This window comes from Pectinophora gossypiella, chromosome 10, assembly GCF_024362695.1.
Source record: "Pectinophora gossypiella chromosome 10, ilPecGoss1.1, whole genome shotgun sequence".
Taxonomy (NCBI): Eukaryota; Metazoa; Arthropoda; class Insecta; order Lepidoptera; family Gelechiidae; genus Pectinophora; species Pectinophora gossypiella.
The window spans coordinates 7850705-7872696 of NC_065413.1; the positions used below are offsets into that span (position 1 = coordinate 7850705).

The 21992-nt window shown below is 41.4% G+C and overlaps 1 protein-coding gene across 1 annotated transcript in view; it reads right to left on the reverse strand.

Moving 5' to 3' along the window:
- Positions 1-647: 647 nt before the first annotated feature.
- Positions 648-21992, reverse strand: part of LOC126370388 (lachesin-like) — a 55919-nt gene continuing 34574 nt past the window's right edge. The window contains exons 5-8 of the mRNA XM_050015225.1: positions 21016-21144; positions 11742-11876; positions 10883-11035; positions 648-811 (exon numbers count right to left, since the gene is read on the reverse strand). Coding sequence (XP_049871182.1) covers positions 648-811; positions 10883-11035; positions 11742-11876; positions 21016-21144 — 581 coding nt within the window. The remainder of the gene's footprint in view (positions 812-10882; positions 11036-11741; positions 11877-21015; positions 21145-21992) is intronic.

Genomic DNA, 21992 nt, shown 5'->3' on the forward strand with positions numbered 1-21992 from the left:
ATGATTGATAACTGTTAATTTTAAAATAAATAAATAACCCAGGCGAATACAATAAGCATCCCTCTAATTTACAACCTGTTTGACGAGGGCCGTCAACTTAATTCTGTAGAGTTATTGGCCAATATAAAATTTTGGGAAGCTTTTTTTAGTTTCTGCCTAAAATTGATGTGTGTTCCATAAATTGTATGCCTGATGATTACCCGTCCCTTTCAATTTTAGTGGATAAGAAGGTGACAGGTGTAACTTAAAAATAAAATTAGATGGTGTGTACTGGAATCGGCACCAATGTATTTTTTCTTATCTTAGTAGACTACTTTATTACAAAGGTACTTACTGAATAGAATAAAATACTTACTTAGAAAACATACAAGAACTTGAACAATGACATATTTGAGCACTCCGCAATCTCGACGTAAAAACGAAAATCTTTCACGTTCTATATATAACAGTAAAAGCCTATATATAGCACGGTTTTTTGCGAACCCTGAAGTAAACTGGCAACTGATCCTTTTCTGAAGATTGATTTCCGATCATTACGTTTTCGCTGCCAGAGGGAACGGTTTGATGGTCGTTTTTTTTGGAATGAAAGGGCAAGGGAATGTTTAATGTAACAATATATTCTGTATATATACAAAGGTAAATTACAATTATAATGCGGCTAGGGTGGTAATGGCTAGGGCAAGCGCGAGGTGCGCCGGCGCAGACAGCGGCGACGCGCTGCGCTTGAGAGCTTCCAATTCGCTCACGTCTGGCGTCTCGTCGAACTCGCCCACCTCATTGTATTGCATCTCTTCAAACTTTCCAGATAAAGCTGTAATAAATAAAATATATTTATTATAAGAAATACTTAAAACAAAAAAGAGAGAAGGCACATGATTGAGGTACGGTACATTATTATAAGTTTTGCAAAGGAACAGAGGTTCCCAAACTAAGCGGAGCTTACAAGCTCCGCGGGTTTCCAAGATACATCATGGAAAACCGTAGACAATGGGGTACAAGTAAGTTTGTCACAAAAGCCAAAAAAATATAAACGTAGGAAACTTAAAATATAAATATAAACTTAAATAGGAATAAGTGAGTGTATGTGAGTTGTGTGCATAAGTGAGAGAGCGTATGAATGAATGTGTGTGGGGGTGAGTGTATGTGTGTTTATCGTACATAAGTGTTGAGAAAGGTAAAGATAATTGCAGAACTTAAATGTCAGGTTTGATAAGAGACACAGTGAGATTATAGTCAAGGTTCATTAACCATTTCGACTGCAAGTATTATTTTGTTTGATAACATAATAATCAGCTTGAATTAAATAAGTTTATACTATTATATTGTAGGTACGTTCTTCTTTATTAATATAAAAACCCCCAGACATCTAGTTAATATTGCCTAAGATAACATCATGACTTTTTTCATATTATTTATTCTACAAAGTTCATTAGTGGGCTTTTCGTCTGGGTTACTTTTCCAGACTACATTTAATTACAACTAATGCTTTTCATTGTAAAAACAGAGTAATAGTACCATTTATTTTTGTATGCTTTTTTTAAAAACAATTTGTTTTGGGGATAGTGTTGACTAAAAACTGTAAAACACTTTTTCTAAATAAAGAAAATTACATTGCTTATTAGTAATAAAAGAGAGATTTTTACAAATATAAAATGTAGACTAAACAAAATAATAAAATACAAATTTGTATCGGAATCGTAGAGCGCTCTTTCTTTTATCGCCAATTATTTAGTTGTTTTGTTATTGTTGTTGTTGGTTTGACAAGCAGGCCTTTAAAACACACAAAAGTCCCGTGTTCCATTACGAAAAGGAAATAAAAAATCTACGGTAAATTAGGTAATGTAACATACGAATAGATGACAGCTCGACCGAACGAACCCTGCGCTCAGCACTTTTACATTGTTTTTCTACAAATATGATGGATGATCGATTTGGCGATTGCTTTTTGTGCGAACTTCGATGTTTTATTTATATTCGTAAGGTTTTATATTACCGTATTTGTATGACCTACTATCTTAAAATGTATGAATGTTTCCGGCATGCGAAGTAAGTGAATGGTTCGTTGGTCCGACGGATTGTAACGATAGATCACTAGAGATGGGAGTCGAAAGGGTTAGAAAATATCAGGTTTCCCTCGACCATTAACTTGCTTTTGATTTTCCCGTCCATCAAAGGTCTTTCTAACAAGCAAGATGAGGACCGTGGAAGGGAAATATACTTAGGCATTACTTGTTTTATATGTCCTACAGTCATGAGCAATATCATGTACGGTCACGAGCATTAATATGTATACACTTTGGTACCATGTCACATTAACTTTTTTGACAAATTGAACTGTAAGTCTCACTAAATGTCCTAAAGTGGGTACATCATATTGCTCATGACTGTACCCACTTTAGAACCCTGTCGCACTATCATATTTGACATTTAACGAGACTTACGGTTTAATTTGTCAGAAAAGTTAATGTGACATGGTTTCAAAGTGTATACATATTAGTACTCATGACCGTACCTAACATTCCATCTAAATAAATTGCATTGATAATGTGCTTTTATTGTATTGAAAGTTTTAATGTAGTTTTACGGGATTATGCTCTCTGCAATATGGTGTTAACTTGTGAAATTGTATTAAAACATTTTTTGAAAACGTCTAGGGCTTTGGACCCTGTGCCGATGTTTTTAGCAGCTGTTTTTTCTCGGCTGTATCAGTTGAGAAGCTTTAATACCTACTTGTATGTGAAAATAATGCCTGTATTATTACCCGAACAAAGCAAAAAATGTTCACAGTATGATAAAGCATGACCGTATTCGTCATTTTGGCTGGAGTTAATGGTCAATTAACCCACGCTTCCTTCTCGACCCCGGCTGAGAGCCAAACTTACAAAAATAGTTTACTTATTTACTGTATATTTCACTACAAATTTTCCAAGAAAATACACATTAATTGATATTGAAGTCAAGATGATATGTAATTATGGTGGACATTTATTAAGCTTTTTCTTTACTCCAGCAAAGAAGTGCTTTAGTGAACCATCAAGTGACTATTTTGATTACTTCTTTACTTTATATACTTATTAGGTGTTATAATAAATATAATTTCTGGAAATGATTTAGTTAAATATAAAACGCATTTATTCAGCTCGGAAACCTTGTTTCTGAAGACTAAACATTTTATCCTCAACTAACATAACTTAAGCTCACGACTATATCCTAATTGGGGTAACCAGAGGTACATCCATCATAAGAGAAGCGTGATAGGTAGTGAGCCGAATCGCCGTATGGTCGAGCCAACTGTGTAAGTGAAAACATAATTCATTGGTGCAAGTACGGTACCGGGGTTCGCTCCCCGATTGAGAAGGAGGCCGCGCTGTACGATCACGAGCATTAATATGTATACACTTTGGTACCATTTCACATTCACTTGTTTGACAAATTGAACTGTAAGTCTCACTAAATGTCAAATATGTTAGTGGGACGGAGTCCTAAAGTGGGTACATTATATTGCTCATAACTGTACTCTGCGTCGAGCGGCCGTCCCGAACGGTCGTTTGTTCAGAGGTCCCGAGCTGCGCCCCGCAGCTCCCCGCGCTGCGCCCCGCAGCCCCCCGCCGCGCGCCCCGCGCCCCGTGCCGCCATTGTCTGCCGGCTACCTGCTGGCGTGACCCTGCCGCCATTCATTGAGTCAACAATAGTTCTTCTCAGAACTTGCTGGCTTATCTAAGTTTCAAGGATAAAATAACGACTGTTATTTTACAGTTGCATCGATTTTAATTTTAAAACCACAGTTTCGTGGTCCTCAGTGGATACCTTGCGGTGTTAACTAAGCTGAGTGGGACGTGGCCCTGGGGCGTCCGCTTGCCTCACTTTGAGGCAGGCACATTACCCGGACGGGGCTAGAACCACCGGCCTTGGGGTCTACCCTAGTCGACCCTAGCTGTCACCCGGGGTAGAGTGACCAATCTCTACCCCTTATATTTTTCTCTTCGTGTTTCGGGGTGTAAAAACCCTCCGCACTTAGAGCATAGGAACCCTCTTGCACAATAAGATCGGCAAAGGGATACCAGCTTAGGGCACACCATAAGCACACATCTTCTTTGTTAACCCCAAGCAAAGAGGCAAAACTCACTCTTACACACCCTCGAGCAATCCCACTCGAGTTGCGAAAGTTAGCCAGCGATCGCCTCAGAGTTTCTTGCGCCGCTTATTCTCTGAGGAACGCTTTTGCGAAGCGGTAGTAATTATTATATAGCAGATTGGCCGTCCCTTAAAAATGGCCGACAGCTCCGAGCTGTGGGCCGAAATCGGTAAAATCATTTTGACGCATATCCTAGCGGATAAAAGCAGCGCGCTTTACGCTGAGATATGTCGATTAGTACCGCAAGTTGCGGCGTTAACCTTGCCTTCCGCGCCCCGCATTGATAGTGCTCGTGCCGACCGCGCGTCGTCACCCTGTCTCCCCGCGACCCCCGGCCCCGCCGCGTCCCTCGCTTCGCTTCCCGGCACTGACCGGCCTACTGCGTCTGCCCACCCCACCGCGTCTATTGCATTGTCCCAATCGCGCGCTTCTTCCCCTTCCCCTGCTACCCTCCTCACCGGTGACGATGAGGAATCGTGCGATGTTCTTATGGACGTTGCCGAGTCCGATTCGTCGTCGGAGTGTGTGGAGTCGTCCTCTTCGGAGGACATATTCACGCTCGTGGAGGGCCGTAAGGGAAAACGAGCCCGCCGTCACCGCGAATCTGAGCCTGCTAAGGTCCAGAAGACGTCCTCGGGAACGTCGATTCCCTCTGCCATCCCCGAGGCCCGTAAGGCCCCTTCCAGCCCTTCTAAGGCTCCCAATGGTAAGAGTGCCATCAGCGGCACTCAAGTACAAAAAGGTCCCACCCCTCCGCCCTTGTATATGAGGGACAAAAATAGGTGGAACGAAGTCTCCCTTCGGGCGAAAGAGGAGAACATCGTAATCACCAGCGCCCGCACGACCCAAGATGGGATCAAAATTCAAGTCCCGTCATCTTCTGAGCATAGAAAGCTCACTACAATTCTGAAAGGTAGAGGAATACAATTCCATACCTACGCCCTCCCGGAGGAACGTATCCTCCGTATCATCATAAAGGGAATCCCTAAGGAGTGGGAAACCACTCTTGTTAAGGAGGACCTTGTTAACAACGGTTTTCCGGTGCTTGAGGTGCACCGTATGCATCGCGGTCGTGGCCAGGTCCCGTATGACATGGTCACAGTCATATTAGAAAGGACGGATGAGGGCAAGAAGATCTTCAACCTGAAGACTTGTTGCGGTCTATCTGGCCTTAAAGTCGAAACTCCCCATAAGGGAGGCCCCCCAACGCAGTGTCATAGATGCCAACTTTACGGGCATTCTAGTAGGCATTGCCATGCCAAGCCTAGGTGCGTAAAGTGCCTAGGGGATCACGCTACCTCGGATTGCCTTAGAGGCAAAAACGAGGTAGAACCCCCTAGTTGTGTGCTGTGTGGTCAGCAAGGTCATCCTGCGAACTATCGCGGATGCACCAAGGCTCCACGCACCCACCACAAGGTAGCCCAACGAAGGGCAGCCCGAGCTGCAGCTTCCCAACCCGGTCCCACTAAAGCCCATATGGCCCCTTCCTCGCACTCTACTCGCGATTTCCCGGCTCTGCCACTCACGCAGACCAAACTCGCGCCGCAGCGTCCATCCGCATGGACTCGTCCCCCGTCAATCGTCCGACCCACAAATCCGCCCCGCGCCCAACCTAGTAGCAATTTAGGTATTCCTGCAGCCTCTCTCGCGCCTCGTCCGGTTCCTGCGATGGCCCCTCAGGCCTCTGCATTTCCTGTCAACCAGTTTAGGGAATTTAGTATTCTCTTTAAGTCGGCCCTTAGTCAACTTGACAGTTTATTAGACTCCCTGTCCCAATTTAAAGCCTAATAATGGATTGTACGAATAAAAGTAGAGTCAAACCGCGTTCCCTTACAATAGGTTTTTTCAATGCTGATGGCATCTTAGGTCAACGTGCAGAGATTCACGAGTTTGTAAAACATCATCAGGTAGATATTTTATTAGTGCAGGAATCTTTCCTCAAACCCTCTAACCGCGACCCCAAGATGGCAAATTATAATCTAGTGCGAAACGACAGGACCTGCGCGCCCAAAGGGGGCACTCTCATTTATTATAAAAAGTCACTTCACTGTATCCCCATAGACCCACCTGCCCTCACTGACATTGAGGCTTCGATCTGTCGAGTAGGCATGACAGGACATCAGCCGATCACATTAGTGTCGGCTTATCTATCTCCTAATAACTCTAAGAGGTTACTTAGAAGTGACCTCGAAGCCCTCTTTAATCTCAGTAATTCAGTCATAATTGCAGGCGATCTTAACGCTAAACATCTTTCTTGGAGTTGCTTAACAACAAACACAAGAGGCAGGGTATTAGAAACTCTAGCCGAGCCCCTCTATTATGATATAATAACACCATTGCAGCCCACTAGATATCCCCCTGACTTGAACCACAGACCAGAAATACTCGACTTGGCGCTTCTAAAGAACATAAACTTACGTTTATGTTCTATAGAAGTACTACACGAGTTACAATCTGACCACCGACCTGTTATATTAAAACTAGGCTCCCGTTTAGACGCCCCTGATAATCCAGCACCCCCTAAGACAGTGCTGGACTGGGAGAAGGTGGCCGAAGGCCTCCAGTCTTCCAGTTCAGTGTACTTAGATAGTATCCCAGTAGAAATAACCTCCTTAGAGGAGGCCTCGACAGCTATTAACTCCCTCACGGATCACGTGAGGTCGGTTTTGAACGAAAGTTCAAAACAGGTTCCGGAGATGGAAGACCATCGCTGGAAACTGCCTACCGACATCCGTGATCTGCTAACGGAGAAAAACGCAGCCACCCGCGCATATGATTCCAATCGCACCGAGGAATGTCGCCGTCATTTGCGTCTCTTGCAGCATACTGTAAGAAAACGTATTAATGACATGCGACAGAATCGGTGGGACAATCTTTTGAGCGGCATTGAGCCCCACCACCAGGCCATCTGGCAGCTGTCTAGGTCTCTTCAAAAGGATACGGTTGTTCCTACTCCTCCTCTCAATAGGCCTAACCAACCCCCCGCTTTCGACGATGACGAAAAAGCCGAATGCCTTGCCGACAGTCTCGAAGCCCAATGCTCGCCCAGCACTCTCCCTATCGATCGTAGGCACCTCTCGACGGTGAACTCTGAAGTTCAGCGTAGGGCTTCTGTACCTCCCACCGATCCTCCTCTTCCACAGGTAACTGAGGAAGAGGTCCTAGGTATTATCAAAAGATTTCATACCCGAAAAGCCCCTGGCTCAGACGGTATCACGAATCGTGTCCTTAAAAACTTCGGTGCTCCCCTCATCTGCTTACTAACGGCAATATTCAACGTCGCCTTGAGCAACTGCGTCTTTCCACAGCAGTGGAAAGAAGCAATTGTAATTGGTATACCAAAGCCTGGGAAACCTAAAAACGAACCTTCGAGTTACCGCCCCATAAGTCTCCTCAATTCCATGGGGAAGGTTTATGAGCGGCTCATATTTGCTAGATTACGGGACTACGCCGAATCCAATAGTCTTATTCCACCAGAGCAGTTTGGTTTTAGAACCAAACACTCCTGCGTTCAACAAGTGCACCGTATTGTTGAACATATCTCTAGTAGATTAAACTTAAAAAAACCTGTCGCTACGGGAGCGCTCTTCTTCGATGTGGCGAAAGCGTTCGACAAAGTCTGGCACAACGGCTTGATCTACAAGCTTTATTCACTGGGAGTGCCAGACCGTCTCGTGCACATCATACGAGACTTCCTCTCAAATCGAACCTTTCGCTACCGCGTGGAGGGGACGCTCTCGTCACCGCACCCGATACATGCCGGAGTCCCACAAGGCTCCGTCCTCTCCCCTTTACTATTTTCATTATATACTAGTGACATTCCCAAATCCCCTAATACCGAATTAGCTTTATTTGCGGATGATACAGCCATCTATTCTTCGTGCCGTGGTCGAGTTATGATGACCGGAATCCTCCAACGCGCGGCCAATGCCTTGGGCAAGTGGTTTCGCAAATGGAGAATCGAGGTAAACCCGGAGAAAAGTGCAGCGGTGTACTTTTCAAAGGGCTATTATAACACGCCACGGTCACGCCGTCAACTTAAAGTCATTACGATGTTTGGCAAGCCGATCCCTTGGGAGGAGCAAGTCAAATATCTCGGCGTAGTCTTAGATAGACGTCTTACTTTCAAGGCCCATATCAAACGAGTGCGCGATCGCGCCGCGTTTGTAATGGGCCGTCTTCATTGTCTCCTTAACAAGCGAAGTAAATTGTCCCTTAGGAATAAGGTGAAAATCTACACGACTTGCATCCGTCCGATCATGACCTATGCAGGGGTAGTTTTCGCTCACGCGAGCCCCTCTCAAATTCACCGTCTACAGGTAATACAAAATCGTTTCATGCGGAAAGCCACGGGAGCTCCGTGGTTCCTTCGCAATGAAAATCTGCACATTGACCTAGGTCTGCCAACCATTGCCCAATGGCTCAAATTAGCTTCCAAACGTTTTTTCGATTCTGCTCCGCACCACCCAAATCCCCTGGTAGTTGCGGCTTCCGAATACATCCCGCTTAGGGACGGTACTGAAAAGTATCGGCGTCCGAAGGACGTAATATACGATCCCGACGACCCGATTACCCTAGCCATAGAGGCAGCCAATCAGCTCGCGACACCAAACACTTCAGGACCCCGATACCGACCCCGCCGGCGTGGTCGACGATTTCCCTCATTCAGCGCTTATCGCTATCGACCCACTAGGGTCGATTAATTCTTTCAAATATTTTTCCTCTCAGACGACGCCCTGAGCCGAGGTTCGCGCCCAACTGGGCACCCTCAGGCCTGTTGTCTTAAACGTTGTACCGGGTGAGAGCCTTCAGCGCTCCCCATTTGTCCGGCCAAGTAGTTAATGCCATCTGCGGCAAATCTACAATAAGTCACGTCAAAAAAAAAAAAAAAAAAAAAAAAAAAAAAAAAAAAAAAAAAAAAAAAAAAAAAAAAAAAAAAAAAAAAAGCTCATAACTGTACCACAAGACCACATTGACTCTTCAACTAAGTATTGTTAAAACAAAATACGGTCAGATACCATTTTTTTACACTCATATTATATAAACAGTTCACCCTGAGGCTACTATTCGCCGCTCTACATTTCGGCAGTGAGGAGCTAACTAGACAGATGGACAGTGCCGGTTTTGGCATTACCGGTGCCCTGGGCGGTTTTTCTACCGACGCTCCCTCTCTGTTTACCTATTTATAAGTACATGTAGAATGTAGTAATAAAAATGCGCGGCTTTTTAAACCTCAGTTTTTTTGTTGAAGTTTTTTTTTGTAATGGCCAAATATGTTGGCTCGACCATGCCTGATGGTGAGCATAGAGAAGCCATAATTTATCAGTTGCAATGAGTCAATTGGCCGGACAAATGGGGAGCGCTGAAGGCTCTCACCCGGTACAACGTTTAAGACAACAGGCCTGAGGGTGCGCAGTTGGGCGCGAACCTCGGTTCAGGGCGTCGTCTGAGAGAAAAAAATATTTGAAAGAATTAATCGACCCTAGTGGGTCGATAGCGATTAGCGCTGATTGAGGGAAGTAGCCGACCGCGCCGGCGGGGTCGGTATCGGGGTCCTGAAGTGTTTGGTGTCGCGAGCTGATTGGCTGCCTCTATGGCTAGAGTAATCGGGTCGTCGCGTCAATTTAGTACCATACAGTTGCGTCTACCATACCTATTGGCCTAGTAAGTGCTTCCTCACGCTTCGCTTGAAGGACGCCATGTTGTATGAAAGAGGGAAACCTGGGCCGGCAACCCGTTGAAGTTGGGGTTTTCATGACTTATTTCATGCACTGTATCACTACGACCAAGAATATCTACTGTGGTTGCCGCATTATGGCAACAGTTCACCTCTAAAACTTAGTATTTCCTTTCTTACTTCGGCATTCAAGAGTAAGTCTAAACCGGCGAACGTGCAAGGTTTTGATGAGAGTGGAAGAAAAAGTGTGGTCAGTCAGGGTAAGAGTGGTAGTAAGTAGAAAGACATGGAGTCTGCCTACCCCAATGGGAAGTAGGCGTGACGTTTGGCGCCCCTTCACGTCTAGCGTCCTTGCGCTGTTATCAACAGCACCCTACCCTAACAACGCTACTGGTGATGGATACGAAACTCATTCGCACGCGATGCACCTGGTAATGAACGGAAGACCGTACAGGTCTGAGGCGGAACCTTTTCTACTGCCGTAATGAGTGCCCAAGGTCTTCTTAGAACAATACGAAGACGAAAATAGAATTATCGTGGTGAATTTCCTTGGGAATAGATATACCTACTACACTGCTATTGTTCTTGTCCTTTGTGGTTATAGAAGTTCTGGAATATTTGCGGTGTATTTGGAGAAATATTCGTTTTTGCTTACAATATTAAGTATGTCTATTATCTAAAGTAATTAAATAACATTGTGTTGAAAATAAACGTGAAGCTTTTAATTAATAATCACTAAGAGGAAGGAATTTGTTCCGATCCACTCATGTACTCATGTACCTATTAAAAGCCTTTGGTCAATATGAAAACTGTGATAACTTCTTAGAACAATGTTGGCTATCGATAGACTAACTAAACAAACCAATAGTATCCTTACAATAGTCAGAAGATGTCAACAATCGATCGAAGTGTAATTATAGATTGTTTGGTAGTATGTGGCGGCAATTATACTAATATTGTACCTACGTAAGCTGAAAAAAAGACGTAATATTCCGTGTGAATTAACGAACGCAATAAGGGTGTTCCATACTAGCGAGGTGAGTCCGTGTGTTCATTCGTATAATACTCACAATACAACTTTATAGTCCCGTCTGTGTCTCCAAGCGAGTTCTTGGATATACAGCTGTAAGTGCCGAAGGTGTTCCGGCCGACCTTCTTGATCTTCAATCGCATGTCCACTTCGTAACCTCGCTCCGTTGCTATTATCTCGAACCTTTTGTCCGCTGGCAGAGAATGTTGTTATTAATATTTAAAGTTATCGTATTAATCTTTGTCTACTTAACACTTTTAATCGCGTTTTCTGTGCCCACGCTTTAATAATAGCTATTGGGTGGTATATCAAATTACATTTACGCATATTATATTTCTTAAATTAATAGCACAATGACCCTGATTCCTACAGACGCTTCCTAATTTTATTTTAAGATATACCTATCATTTTCTTATCTATCGAAAAGGAAAGGGACGGATTATTGACAGCTGTTAATTTTAAAATTAATGTGTGAATGAATGAAGAACCCGGGCGAATCAAATAGGTGTCTGATAGGCAACCTATTTGACACATGCTGCCGACTTAATTCTGCCGGGTTATTGACCAATGTAGTGTGAGAGGGTTGTTTTAATTTCTGTCTAAAATGGACGTGTGTTCATACATTTATGTCTGTTGATTATCGGCCCCATTCCTTGTCGGCGGATAAAAAAAACAGTATAACTTAAAATAAAATTAGTTGGTGTGTACTGGAATCAGCATTAATATATTCCAGTAATAAATAAAGGTTTAAATGGAATTTCAGTGAATTCATTTTCAAGGCAAGTATAATTTTTACTGGTTAATTTTTATTTTTATTGAAACTTTTAAGTTTCTAAATCAACAAGAGCTCAGTACTGGAAAAATATTTTTGACTTTTTGGGTATTAATGAGGTACTTACATTGCGATATAATTTGATCATTTATCGTCCAATAGTTAATGGACCTTGGAAACGCTTCGGAGTGACACTCGAGATGAACCGTGTCGCCCTCCTTCGCTCCAACCAACTGGTTTTGTATTGTCATTATCGGCGGAACTGAAACAAAAGGATTTGAGGAATTCCAACTAAAGTAGATAGTGGTATTAAGTATCAAAATAAGGGTGCCTTGGGAGGCAAACGAGCCTTGAAATGAGGCTGTCTGTTCAAGGCTGTGAGTATTCAGTTTCGGGTATTCGTGAGGGCAAGCCGACAAATGCTGATTGTTGCCTCACGACACCACGAAACAGCTAACGTAAATTCGTAGCACTAAATACTCCCAAGGTCTTTAAGTTCGTTTCATTATTAAAGCCGTACTTAATCAGCGAATCCATTTCCATATCTTAGAGCGATCTCGGTAATATTATGACTTATTATAAAGGAAAAGTGTAGTTAAATAATGCTTATAATTCAATTATGTTAGGTAAGTATATACCTAAGTAAACAATTCAAATAATTATAGACCAATGAAGTGATAGAAGAAGAACAATATACATTTAAATGTTTATATGCCAGGAATGTGGTGAAGTTTATATTACATTCTAATGTGAATTACTTCTGCCTATATTTGCAAAACAATGTATAACCATCGCATACCTTTTTCATGTCGTTTAGAACTTAAACTTGTTCTATTCCGACGGAGTACAGATTAAAATGACATGATATATGACGCTAATGGTATTCTGTGGGATGTTTATAAATGAAGTTCCATGCACGGACTGGGGCTAAAAGACAAAAATAGAATGTTCCATGCTGTTTTTCATCCCAGACACGTCGTTGAAAACTATGAAATATATACAGAGTGGTTACAAATGCCTTGCGGTATAAGCTTGGCCTATATGCCATGAAACCTTTGCTGTGGAACTTCACCAAAAGACGTAAGTATAGGCAAATATGTATAATAAAAGCACATAAAGTTTGAGAGTTGAAAACACTGAATGTCGCCATAATATTTGGCAATTTGTGACACTCTCTACCTAGTTATGTATTCCGGACCTACCGCGGGTACTGTAAGAGTCCCGACGTAAGCTTTCTAAGTATTGTATGAAGCGCATTCCCAGACCTCCGGCGCAGACGAACAACATCCGTCCTGCGCATTCAGCTATAGATAAGCCTGAACTACCGGGAGGTATTGTTGTTTTCATAGCTTTCTTAGATCATAGAACTAGCTCATAAGTTTAGTCTTAAGTTGACCACTGTAAAGTACGCATTAAAAGTTTAAATTCAAAATTCAATTTTTGCTTTTTAAAAAGAGTCCCTCGCTCCGCGGCAACTTAAGTGGCGCAGCCGGTAGGATATCCGCTATTGGAAGAAGCTGTACCCAGAAGACCTGCAACTCGGTTATCACGGGTTACAGTACGGTGGATATTCTACGAACCAAATAAATAACTTTTGGTCAAGCGGCGTGAGACAAGGACGAGTACTCTCTCGGTGGCAACGCACAACTCTAGTAGGAGGAAATGGGATCGAGCGGTCTGTGAGTAGACTTTTTCACTATCCTGTCTTATCCCTTTCTATTCCAGCTAATTGTGAGACTCATTTAGGTAGGGTCTGACAATCGGACATAAATTGCCGAATGTTTTAGACAACTAGCATAGTTTAGATAGGATCTGACATTTGGTCACAATCGCCGAATGTTTTAGATAATTAGCATAAAGTAGTTAAGTGATCTGATTTTCTAAAGAAAAATAATAAAATATAATTGAAAAGAAATAATTGAAAGTGATTTATATTATTGTCTTATTTTGCTTGTGTATTACTTGTGTATTTTTATTGTGTTTTTATTGTGTTTCTATTGTATTTTGTGTCTTGTGTTATATTTTAAGTAGATAAAAATGACGCAACAAATTTCTCTTGTTCCAAACGAAATGCTAAGCCTTATTCCAAAATTCAGTGGCGAACCACAGTTGCTAAATTTATTCATTAATAAAGCCGAGTATGTATTATCGGCATATGCCCAGCAACAGGACAATCCACACCAAACGCAATATGTATTTCATGCTATTTCAAGCAGACTAATAGACAAAGCAGCACATTTACTAAGCGAAAGACAAGATGTGAACACTTGGTCTTCCCTAAAAGATTTATTAATCCTACATTTCGGTGACCCAAGGTCGGAAGAATGTATAGCTATCGAATTGGAATCAATGAAAATTAAATCTGGCGAATCGTATCACGATTTTTGTTGTCGAATCCAACAAGTGCGAAGCACTTTGTTTGCGAAAGTGAATCTATTACAGGATGAAGGCGTTAAGGCCGCAAAAATGATAATTTACAATAACACTTGCCTTAATGTGTTTATGTATAATCTGCCCGAGAACCTCATTAGGACGGTGCGACTTAAGGGTTCTAACACGCTCGAGAACGCCTTAAGCGTAGTTACGGAGGAAGTAAATTTCCAATTTCAATACGACGCGAAAAATAAGAACAAAACTCAATCCGCACAAGTTTCACAAACACCATTTACGAGAACAGCTCAAAATTTCAGATTCATTCCATCCGGTGCTGGATTCGGACCGTTTCCACAACAGTCCCGTAATCCTTTTACACAACAATTCCAACCTAATAAATTCGGATTCACACCAAAACCCCAGTTTGGATATCGACCCCCGAACCAAAATCAAGGATTTAGATTCGGTATCCCCAACCAAAATAACTTTAAATTCGGATTACCTAATAACCAAAATTTTAAATTCGGTATCCCTAATCAACAAAATTTCAGATTTGGAATCCCAAACCAAAACGCACGATTTAATTTCCCAATGAATCATCCGTGGTATAGGCAAAACTTTAATAACCCGCAACAAACACGACCTTTGTATCAAATTATGCCTAAAGCTGAACCTCAGAAACCACATGCATGTGCATTACCCGAGCCTGACGTGTCGATGCGGACTGCTACAGCGCAATTCATGATCGACTCCCCTGACGAATATAATAATATCTACTATACCGATGATTGCTTTGTCCCATACGATTACAACTATGAGGAAAACTATTTCACCGCGCAAGACGATTTTTCTGAGAACTGCGAGGGCGTTCCTCCCCCTGAATTTGAACAACAAGCTGAAAAAAGTGAATTGACTCCAACGGACTTGTCAGCTGAAAATTTTCAATCAAAGGCCTCAACAAAACCCCGTCTCAAATAATCCGAATAAATTGCGTAAATGCACTAAAATTACCCCATATTAGAAGGTGCAGGTCGTGTCGTATCGGGAGGTGAAGGTTTTGGCGGGAAGAAGAGAGGAATGGCGGTTACTCCACCGACAAGAGCGCAGCTCTTAAATAGAGAGAGAGAGAGAATACCTGAAATTAACGCTACATTTATGATCGATACCGGAAGCTCTAGGTCATTCATAAGTCCCAAAAAGGCAAACGAATTTTTTGCAAAATTCAAAATTCTGGAACCATTCGAGGTTATCAGCACACATGCCCGTAGTTGCCATAATGAAGTAATACAAATTCCCCTTTTAAAGACATTTAAAAGCAAGTTACAACAAAAATTTTATGTCTACGATGTTGATAGTCGCTATGACGGTCTAATCGGCTCAGACTTATTGAAAAAACTGGACGCATCCATAGATATGAAACACCAAGTACTGCGGACCCGTGACACCGAAATACCCATACTATACGAAGCACCACACGAGTTGATTTTAGGACCTCGTACCGAAACTAGGGTTCGCATCCCAACTGATCTACAAAACGGACATGCAATTTTGGACTTTATAGAGTTCACCAAAGGTGTCCGCATGCCAACCGCAATAGTAAACTGTGTAGACTTTATGGCTACATCAGTTATACAAAACGCTACTGATGACACCATAACAGTGACGTTTAATAAACCTTTGCCTGTGACACCATTCCAAGAGAACGAGATCATAGTAAATTTTACCGATCATAGTTACGACGTTGACGACCTATTGAAACAAAATTTACAGAGACTAAGACTGGACCATATGAATCAAGAAGAAAGAGACAAAATATCAAAATTATGCTACGAGTTTCGAGATATATTCTACAGTGAAGACATCCCGTTAACCTTTACAAATCAAGTAAAACACGAAATTCGCACGACAAATGAAGATCCAATTTATATCAGGCCTTATCGTCACCCACCTGCACAAAATTTTGAAATTCAAAATCAGGTTGAAAAGTTATTGAAAGATAACGTTATTCGAGAGTCGCACTCTCCATGGAGTGCGCCAGTGCACTTGGTCCCCAAAAAACAAGACGCTTCTGGAAAAACCAAATTCCGTATGGTAATTGATTACCGTCGCCTCAACGATATCACAGTCGACGATAAGTATCCACTTCCAAACATCAACGACTTGTTTGACAAACTAGGCAAATCTACATACTTCAGTACCATCGACCTAGCGAGTGGATATCACCAAATAGAAGTAGCCGAGAAGGATCGACACAAAACTGCGTTCTCTACGCAAGCCGGTCATTTCGAATTTACCCGTATGCCTTTCGGTCTTAAAACCGCACCCGCGACGTTCCAGCGAGCAATGGACAATGTCCTCCGTGGCTTGCAAGGATTACATTGCTTGGTGTATCTCGACGATATAATCGTCTATTCATCCAGCCTACAAGAACACCTAGAAAAGCTAAAAAAGGTATTCGAAAGATTAAGAGCAACAAATCTTAAAGTCACACTTGATAAATGCGAGTTTCTTCGTAAAGAAGTACTCTATTTAGGCCATGTAATAACTAAGGATGGTTTGAAACCAAACGATGACAAAATTAAAGCCGTTTTGAAATTCCCTTTGCCAAAAACAACTACAGAAATTAAAAGCTTTCTTGGTTTAGTCGGATATTATCGAAAGTTTATAAAAGATTTTTCCAAATTAACACGCCCACTCACTAACTGTTTAAAGAAAAGAAATCGGATTCAGATCAATCAAGAATACATCAACGCATTTGAAAAGTGTAAGGAGCTTTTGGTAAATGCCCCTTTGCTACAATTTCCAGATTTCACAAAACCCTTTGTACTTACCACTGATGCCTCAGACTATGCGATAGGTGCAGTCCTATCTCAAGGACCAATTGGTTCGGATAAACCAATCGCATACGCTAGTCGTACTTTAAACGATGCAGAAACCCGATATAGCACAACTGAAAAGGAACTTCTTGCCATTGTGTGGGCCACTAAATACTTCCGCCCATACCTATATGGGAATAAGTTCACCATATATACAGATCATCGCCCACTAACATGGTTAAAGTCCATGAAAGAAACCAAGAGTAAATTAACTCGTTGGAAACTACGTTTGGCAGAGTTTGATTACGATGTCGTATATAAAGCAGGAAAACAGAATAACAATGCTGATGCATTATCCAGAATAAGGGTAAACGCAGTAGGTAACGATTCGGAATCCATGCGAGTCAATGTTGACGAAAGTGAACATAGACTCAGATCCTACTTGGATGACGTGGTAAACGAAGTAGTCAGACTAGGAAGCCGACCCCAAAATCGACGTAATGAGCAAGTAAACACAGATGATATAATAGAACTCTCATCGGACGATGGAAGCGAGACCCCAAGGGCGGGACACAACGAATTGGAGTCCCAATTCCCAATCGTCTCACCATCGGAAAGTACCATTACAATCCCTGAAAACACTAATAGTAACACCGATACAATCCATTCCGCACGCGATATTGATACCAATGGAATCCCCATCTTGAACGAAGCGATCGACAGCAAACCCAATCAGATACTGGTTTATACCTGGAACAGAAATGAAACATCAATTAATAATTTGTCAAATTCAAAGCAAAGAATAATTGAAGTAACCTTACCTTTGAATAGACCGGATTTAGTAAAAGAATTCCTGAAAGGTTATGTAAGACCCAAAATAAAACAATTCATTTACTTTGAGAGTGAAATTCATCGCAAACAGTTTGTACAGGCATTTATATCCCTATTCAAGAAGGGCGCTGTACATCTCATGGAGTGTACCAAAAGAGTAATAACCGTTGAAAATGAAGAAGAACAGAGACAGATAGTGCTGAAATATCATGAGGGCTCTACATGTCATCGTGGTATAAAAGAAACTTTAATGAAATTAAAACGTGTCTATTATTGGAACAATATGGACATTACAGTAACCGCTATTATCAATTCCTGTGAAACATGCAAAAAACTTAAATACGATCGGAAACCCTTCAAACCGGAATTACAGTTAACGCAAACTCAGAATAAACCGTTTCAAGAACTTTTTATGGATGTATTCTCTATAGAAGGACAATACTTCCTCACAATAGTAGATGCTTTCAGCAAACTGGGACAAGCTATCCCTATCCCAAGCAAAAACACCCCTGAAATAGTACGCGCATTAATTTCGTACTTTTCTTATTACGGTACCCCTAGAATTATAAATGTAGACCCCGGCACAGAGTTTAACAATACCCTTTTGAAAGAAACCTTATGTTTCTACAAAATAAACCTTCATATCGGAACTCCGCACAACCCAAATTCCATGGGAATAGTAGAGAGGTTTCACTCTACCATTTTAGAAATTTATCGTATCGCAAAGTATGAGCGAAAACTTACCGACGCAGCTTCCGTCATGACGTATGCTATCATGGCATACAACCATACAATACACTCTACTACTGGATTAACCCCATTCGAGGTAGTATTAGGACACACGGATTCCTCAAACGCGTTTGATGTAGACTTTAATAAACATTACACCCAAAAACTAATCAACGATCATGCGAACCGAACAAAATTCTTATATAAGTACCTAACAGAGAAAATGATAGACCACAAGGAAAATATTAGGGAAAAGCGAGGAGGTGAGAAAAACATTAACTTAGACGAAGGAGAGACAGTTTACATCAAAGGAGTGAACACTAGACGTAGCAAAGACAAACCACGTTTTGAAAGGGCAATAGTATCTGGAAATATAGTTAGGAACACTGTACCCATCCATGTTAGGAACCGCGAAACTAAGGTAACTATTAAGGATATTCGACGGCCCCCACAGGTTCGCGACCGTGCTGCTGGTAATGAGCATCCAGAGCCAGAGCCAGGCCCTTCAACTGCAGAAGATTGAACGGAACCCTGGAATACTTCCTGTGAGAAAGGGACGCGCCATTATTACCTACGACAAATGGTTAATTTTTAAGACATTAGATTTAAACCTTGTATATGAAGATTTAGAGCTCAATGTTAATCGACTTGCGGATCTAAATGAACATGTGCTACATTACTTTAAACAAAACATTACCTCCGAATGCACTGATATTAAAGTGCAAACTGAACATATAAAAAACATAACCATACAAAAGTTTAGACAACTTATTCCTTCTGTCAGACAAAAACGAGGACTGTTAAACCCAATAGGTTCACTAATTAAAGTTTTAACGGGGAACTTAGATAACGAAGACGCAATAAGGTACGATAGTCAGATCAGTAAATTACAACAACAACAACATAGTGTCTCTATGAAAATCGCCTTGATAACCGAAATTATGGGATCTGTTGCAAATGTAACAAATGCTACGAAGAACAATTTTATCCAGCTCGATAAAGAAATACACGATTTGAAAATATTACTAAATGAATCAATCCAGACAAGCCAAAGTATAAATAAAGTTATTCATGTCTATAGTCTTTTCCTACATAACTTCCAAATGCTCTACATAAAGCTGGACGAAATTGAAACTGCCGTTGCATTTAGTAAGGTAGGAACTTTACATCAATCGATTATTGATACCGATGAATTTATGACTGTACTTAGGAAAATAGAATTAACTGATAAATTGGTTTATCCTGTAGAGTTAAATAATTTGATAAGAATTGAACAATGTGTAGAGTTAAAAGCGTTTTCTAAAGAAAATCAGATTACCTTTATTATTGAAGTTCCGTTAGTCAGATCCGAGAGTTATCATTATTATCGAGTCTTGTCATTACCTGTAACAGATAACCTAAATCTAACTACCCTAATAATTCCTAAATATCCTTACCTTATTGTGAATCAGTCGAAAGCTCTGTCGCTCTCCCACTCTTGCCTGGAAATAGAAAGAAGCATCTTCATGTGTCATGAAGACTCCATTGTTCCGCCGACTATGGAAGATGTCTGCATCACCGATCTACTGAAGTTCGTCATTAATACCACCATGTGTTCCCCTATTCACGTGGATATAACAAAATTCAAGTTACAGCCAATAGAGTCAAATCGTTGGATATTCTACTGCAAAACCGCTACTCTAATGACGTCACAATGTGGAGAGGATGTCACTAGAACATATGTTGAAGGAACCTATATACTTACCATTGAAGACGCCTGCGAAATAACAATCCAAAATGTAACTCTGAAACAACACCGATCGAAGGCGGGCAACGTTTTATACGAGAAACTTCCAATAATTGATCTACCATCACTGTCGACGTCAAAGCCAGTCGTCTCGAAGAAACCACTTAACCTGGATGAAATAGATTTACAGACCCTGCAAAGCCTGTCCCATGTCCTGAAAAATAGTGAAAGTGAATTAGTTAGTGAAGTGAGCACATATGGAAGTGTAGTGAACGCAAGAAACATTAGTATAGGGACTCTACTTCTCTATGTAATCATAATTTTAAGTATTTTCATATATTCATTTAAACGTTTTAAGAACTTCATATTATCAGATCGGAATCATCAAAGGACTGAAAACCACCCCTCCGATAATTCCAATCTTATGGAGGGAGGAGTTATGTATTCCGGACCTACCGCGGGTACTGTAAGAGTCCCGACGTAAGCTTTCTAAGTATTGTATGAAGCGCATTCCCAGACCTCCGGCGCAGACGAACAACATCCGTCCTGCGCATTCAGCTATAGATAAGCCTGAACTACCGGGAGGTATTGTTGTTTTCATAGCTTTCTTAGATCATAGAACTAGCTCATAAGTTTAGTCTTAAGTTGACCACTGTAAAGTACGCATTAAAAGTTTAAATTCAAAATTCAATTTTTGCTTTTTAAAAAGAGTCCCTCGCTCCGCGGCAACTTAAGTACCTTGATACATATATACATAAACAGGCTATATACGTCCCACATCTGAGACCAGGCCTCCCCTCAATCAAGGTAGGGTATGGAGCATACTCCACCACGCTGCTCCACTGCGGATTGGTTAGTTGCTCTACCTTGATAGGAATAAAGAAATGTCTAAGTTGATGTGTGTATGATTATGAATCATTACTTACAGTGCACGACAAGCATGACCCGTTTGCTGACAGAAGGTGGCACTCCATTACTGGCGATGCACAGGTACGGCCCCATATGAAGGCGGGAGACTTTGACTAAGTGCAGGACTGAGCCGCTTACCGACGTATCTGTTGAAAATAAAAGTAATAGGCAGGGATGTTATGGATATGAAATTTCGGATACGGATTGGATACGGATTTAAGAATGATTATTATACCGGATACAGTTACGGATACTGATAATAAATTATTTCGGATTATCCGTTAGTATTTTTAAGGAATTTCAAAGTAACTTAGGACTTCGGACTTCGTATCAACAGTGGCTGCAAGTTGTCTTTGATTACTTGTGGCTCTGCCCACCCCATTAGGGATTACGGGCGTGAGTTTATGTATGTATGTATGTATGTGTTCAAAGTAAAATACAAATAGGTAATAAAGTGGTTTTAGTTCCCAGGTGGTATAGGCGAGCTGCATTGTGTGACGGATGCAGCAGAGACTTGGTTAAGGGAGCTTAAGCTGGATATTTGATCCACGTAGGATATTTGTCTGTCATACGCAATAATAATTTACTTATGTTATTTTACGGATCGGATTCGGTTACGGTTAGGAATGATTTTTTATATCGGATATCCGATAATTTCGATTACGGTTACGGAGCTCCCTAACATCTCTGGTAATAGGCATTATTATAGTTCCATCCTAAGCAAGGGTTGTCACTGAGCCCAGCGAATTATTTCTAAACAGTGGTGAAATTATGAACCATTAGTTGTCATAATTATAAAATTTATGTTTTTGTAGGTGTTATTGGTCTATTACAGAAACGACATGTAACCAGAAGGTCTTAAGTGCAACCAGTTAATTTATTACTTTGCATGAAACTGATTGGACTTTTGCACCCTATCGTACAGTACACAATCGCCGGATGGTGTCACCAGTGATGTACCGTTCCCGAGAATATTCCCATTGTGGGAACGTTC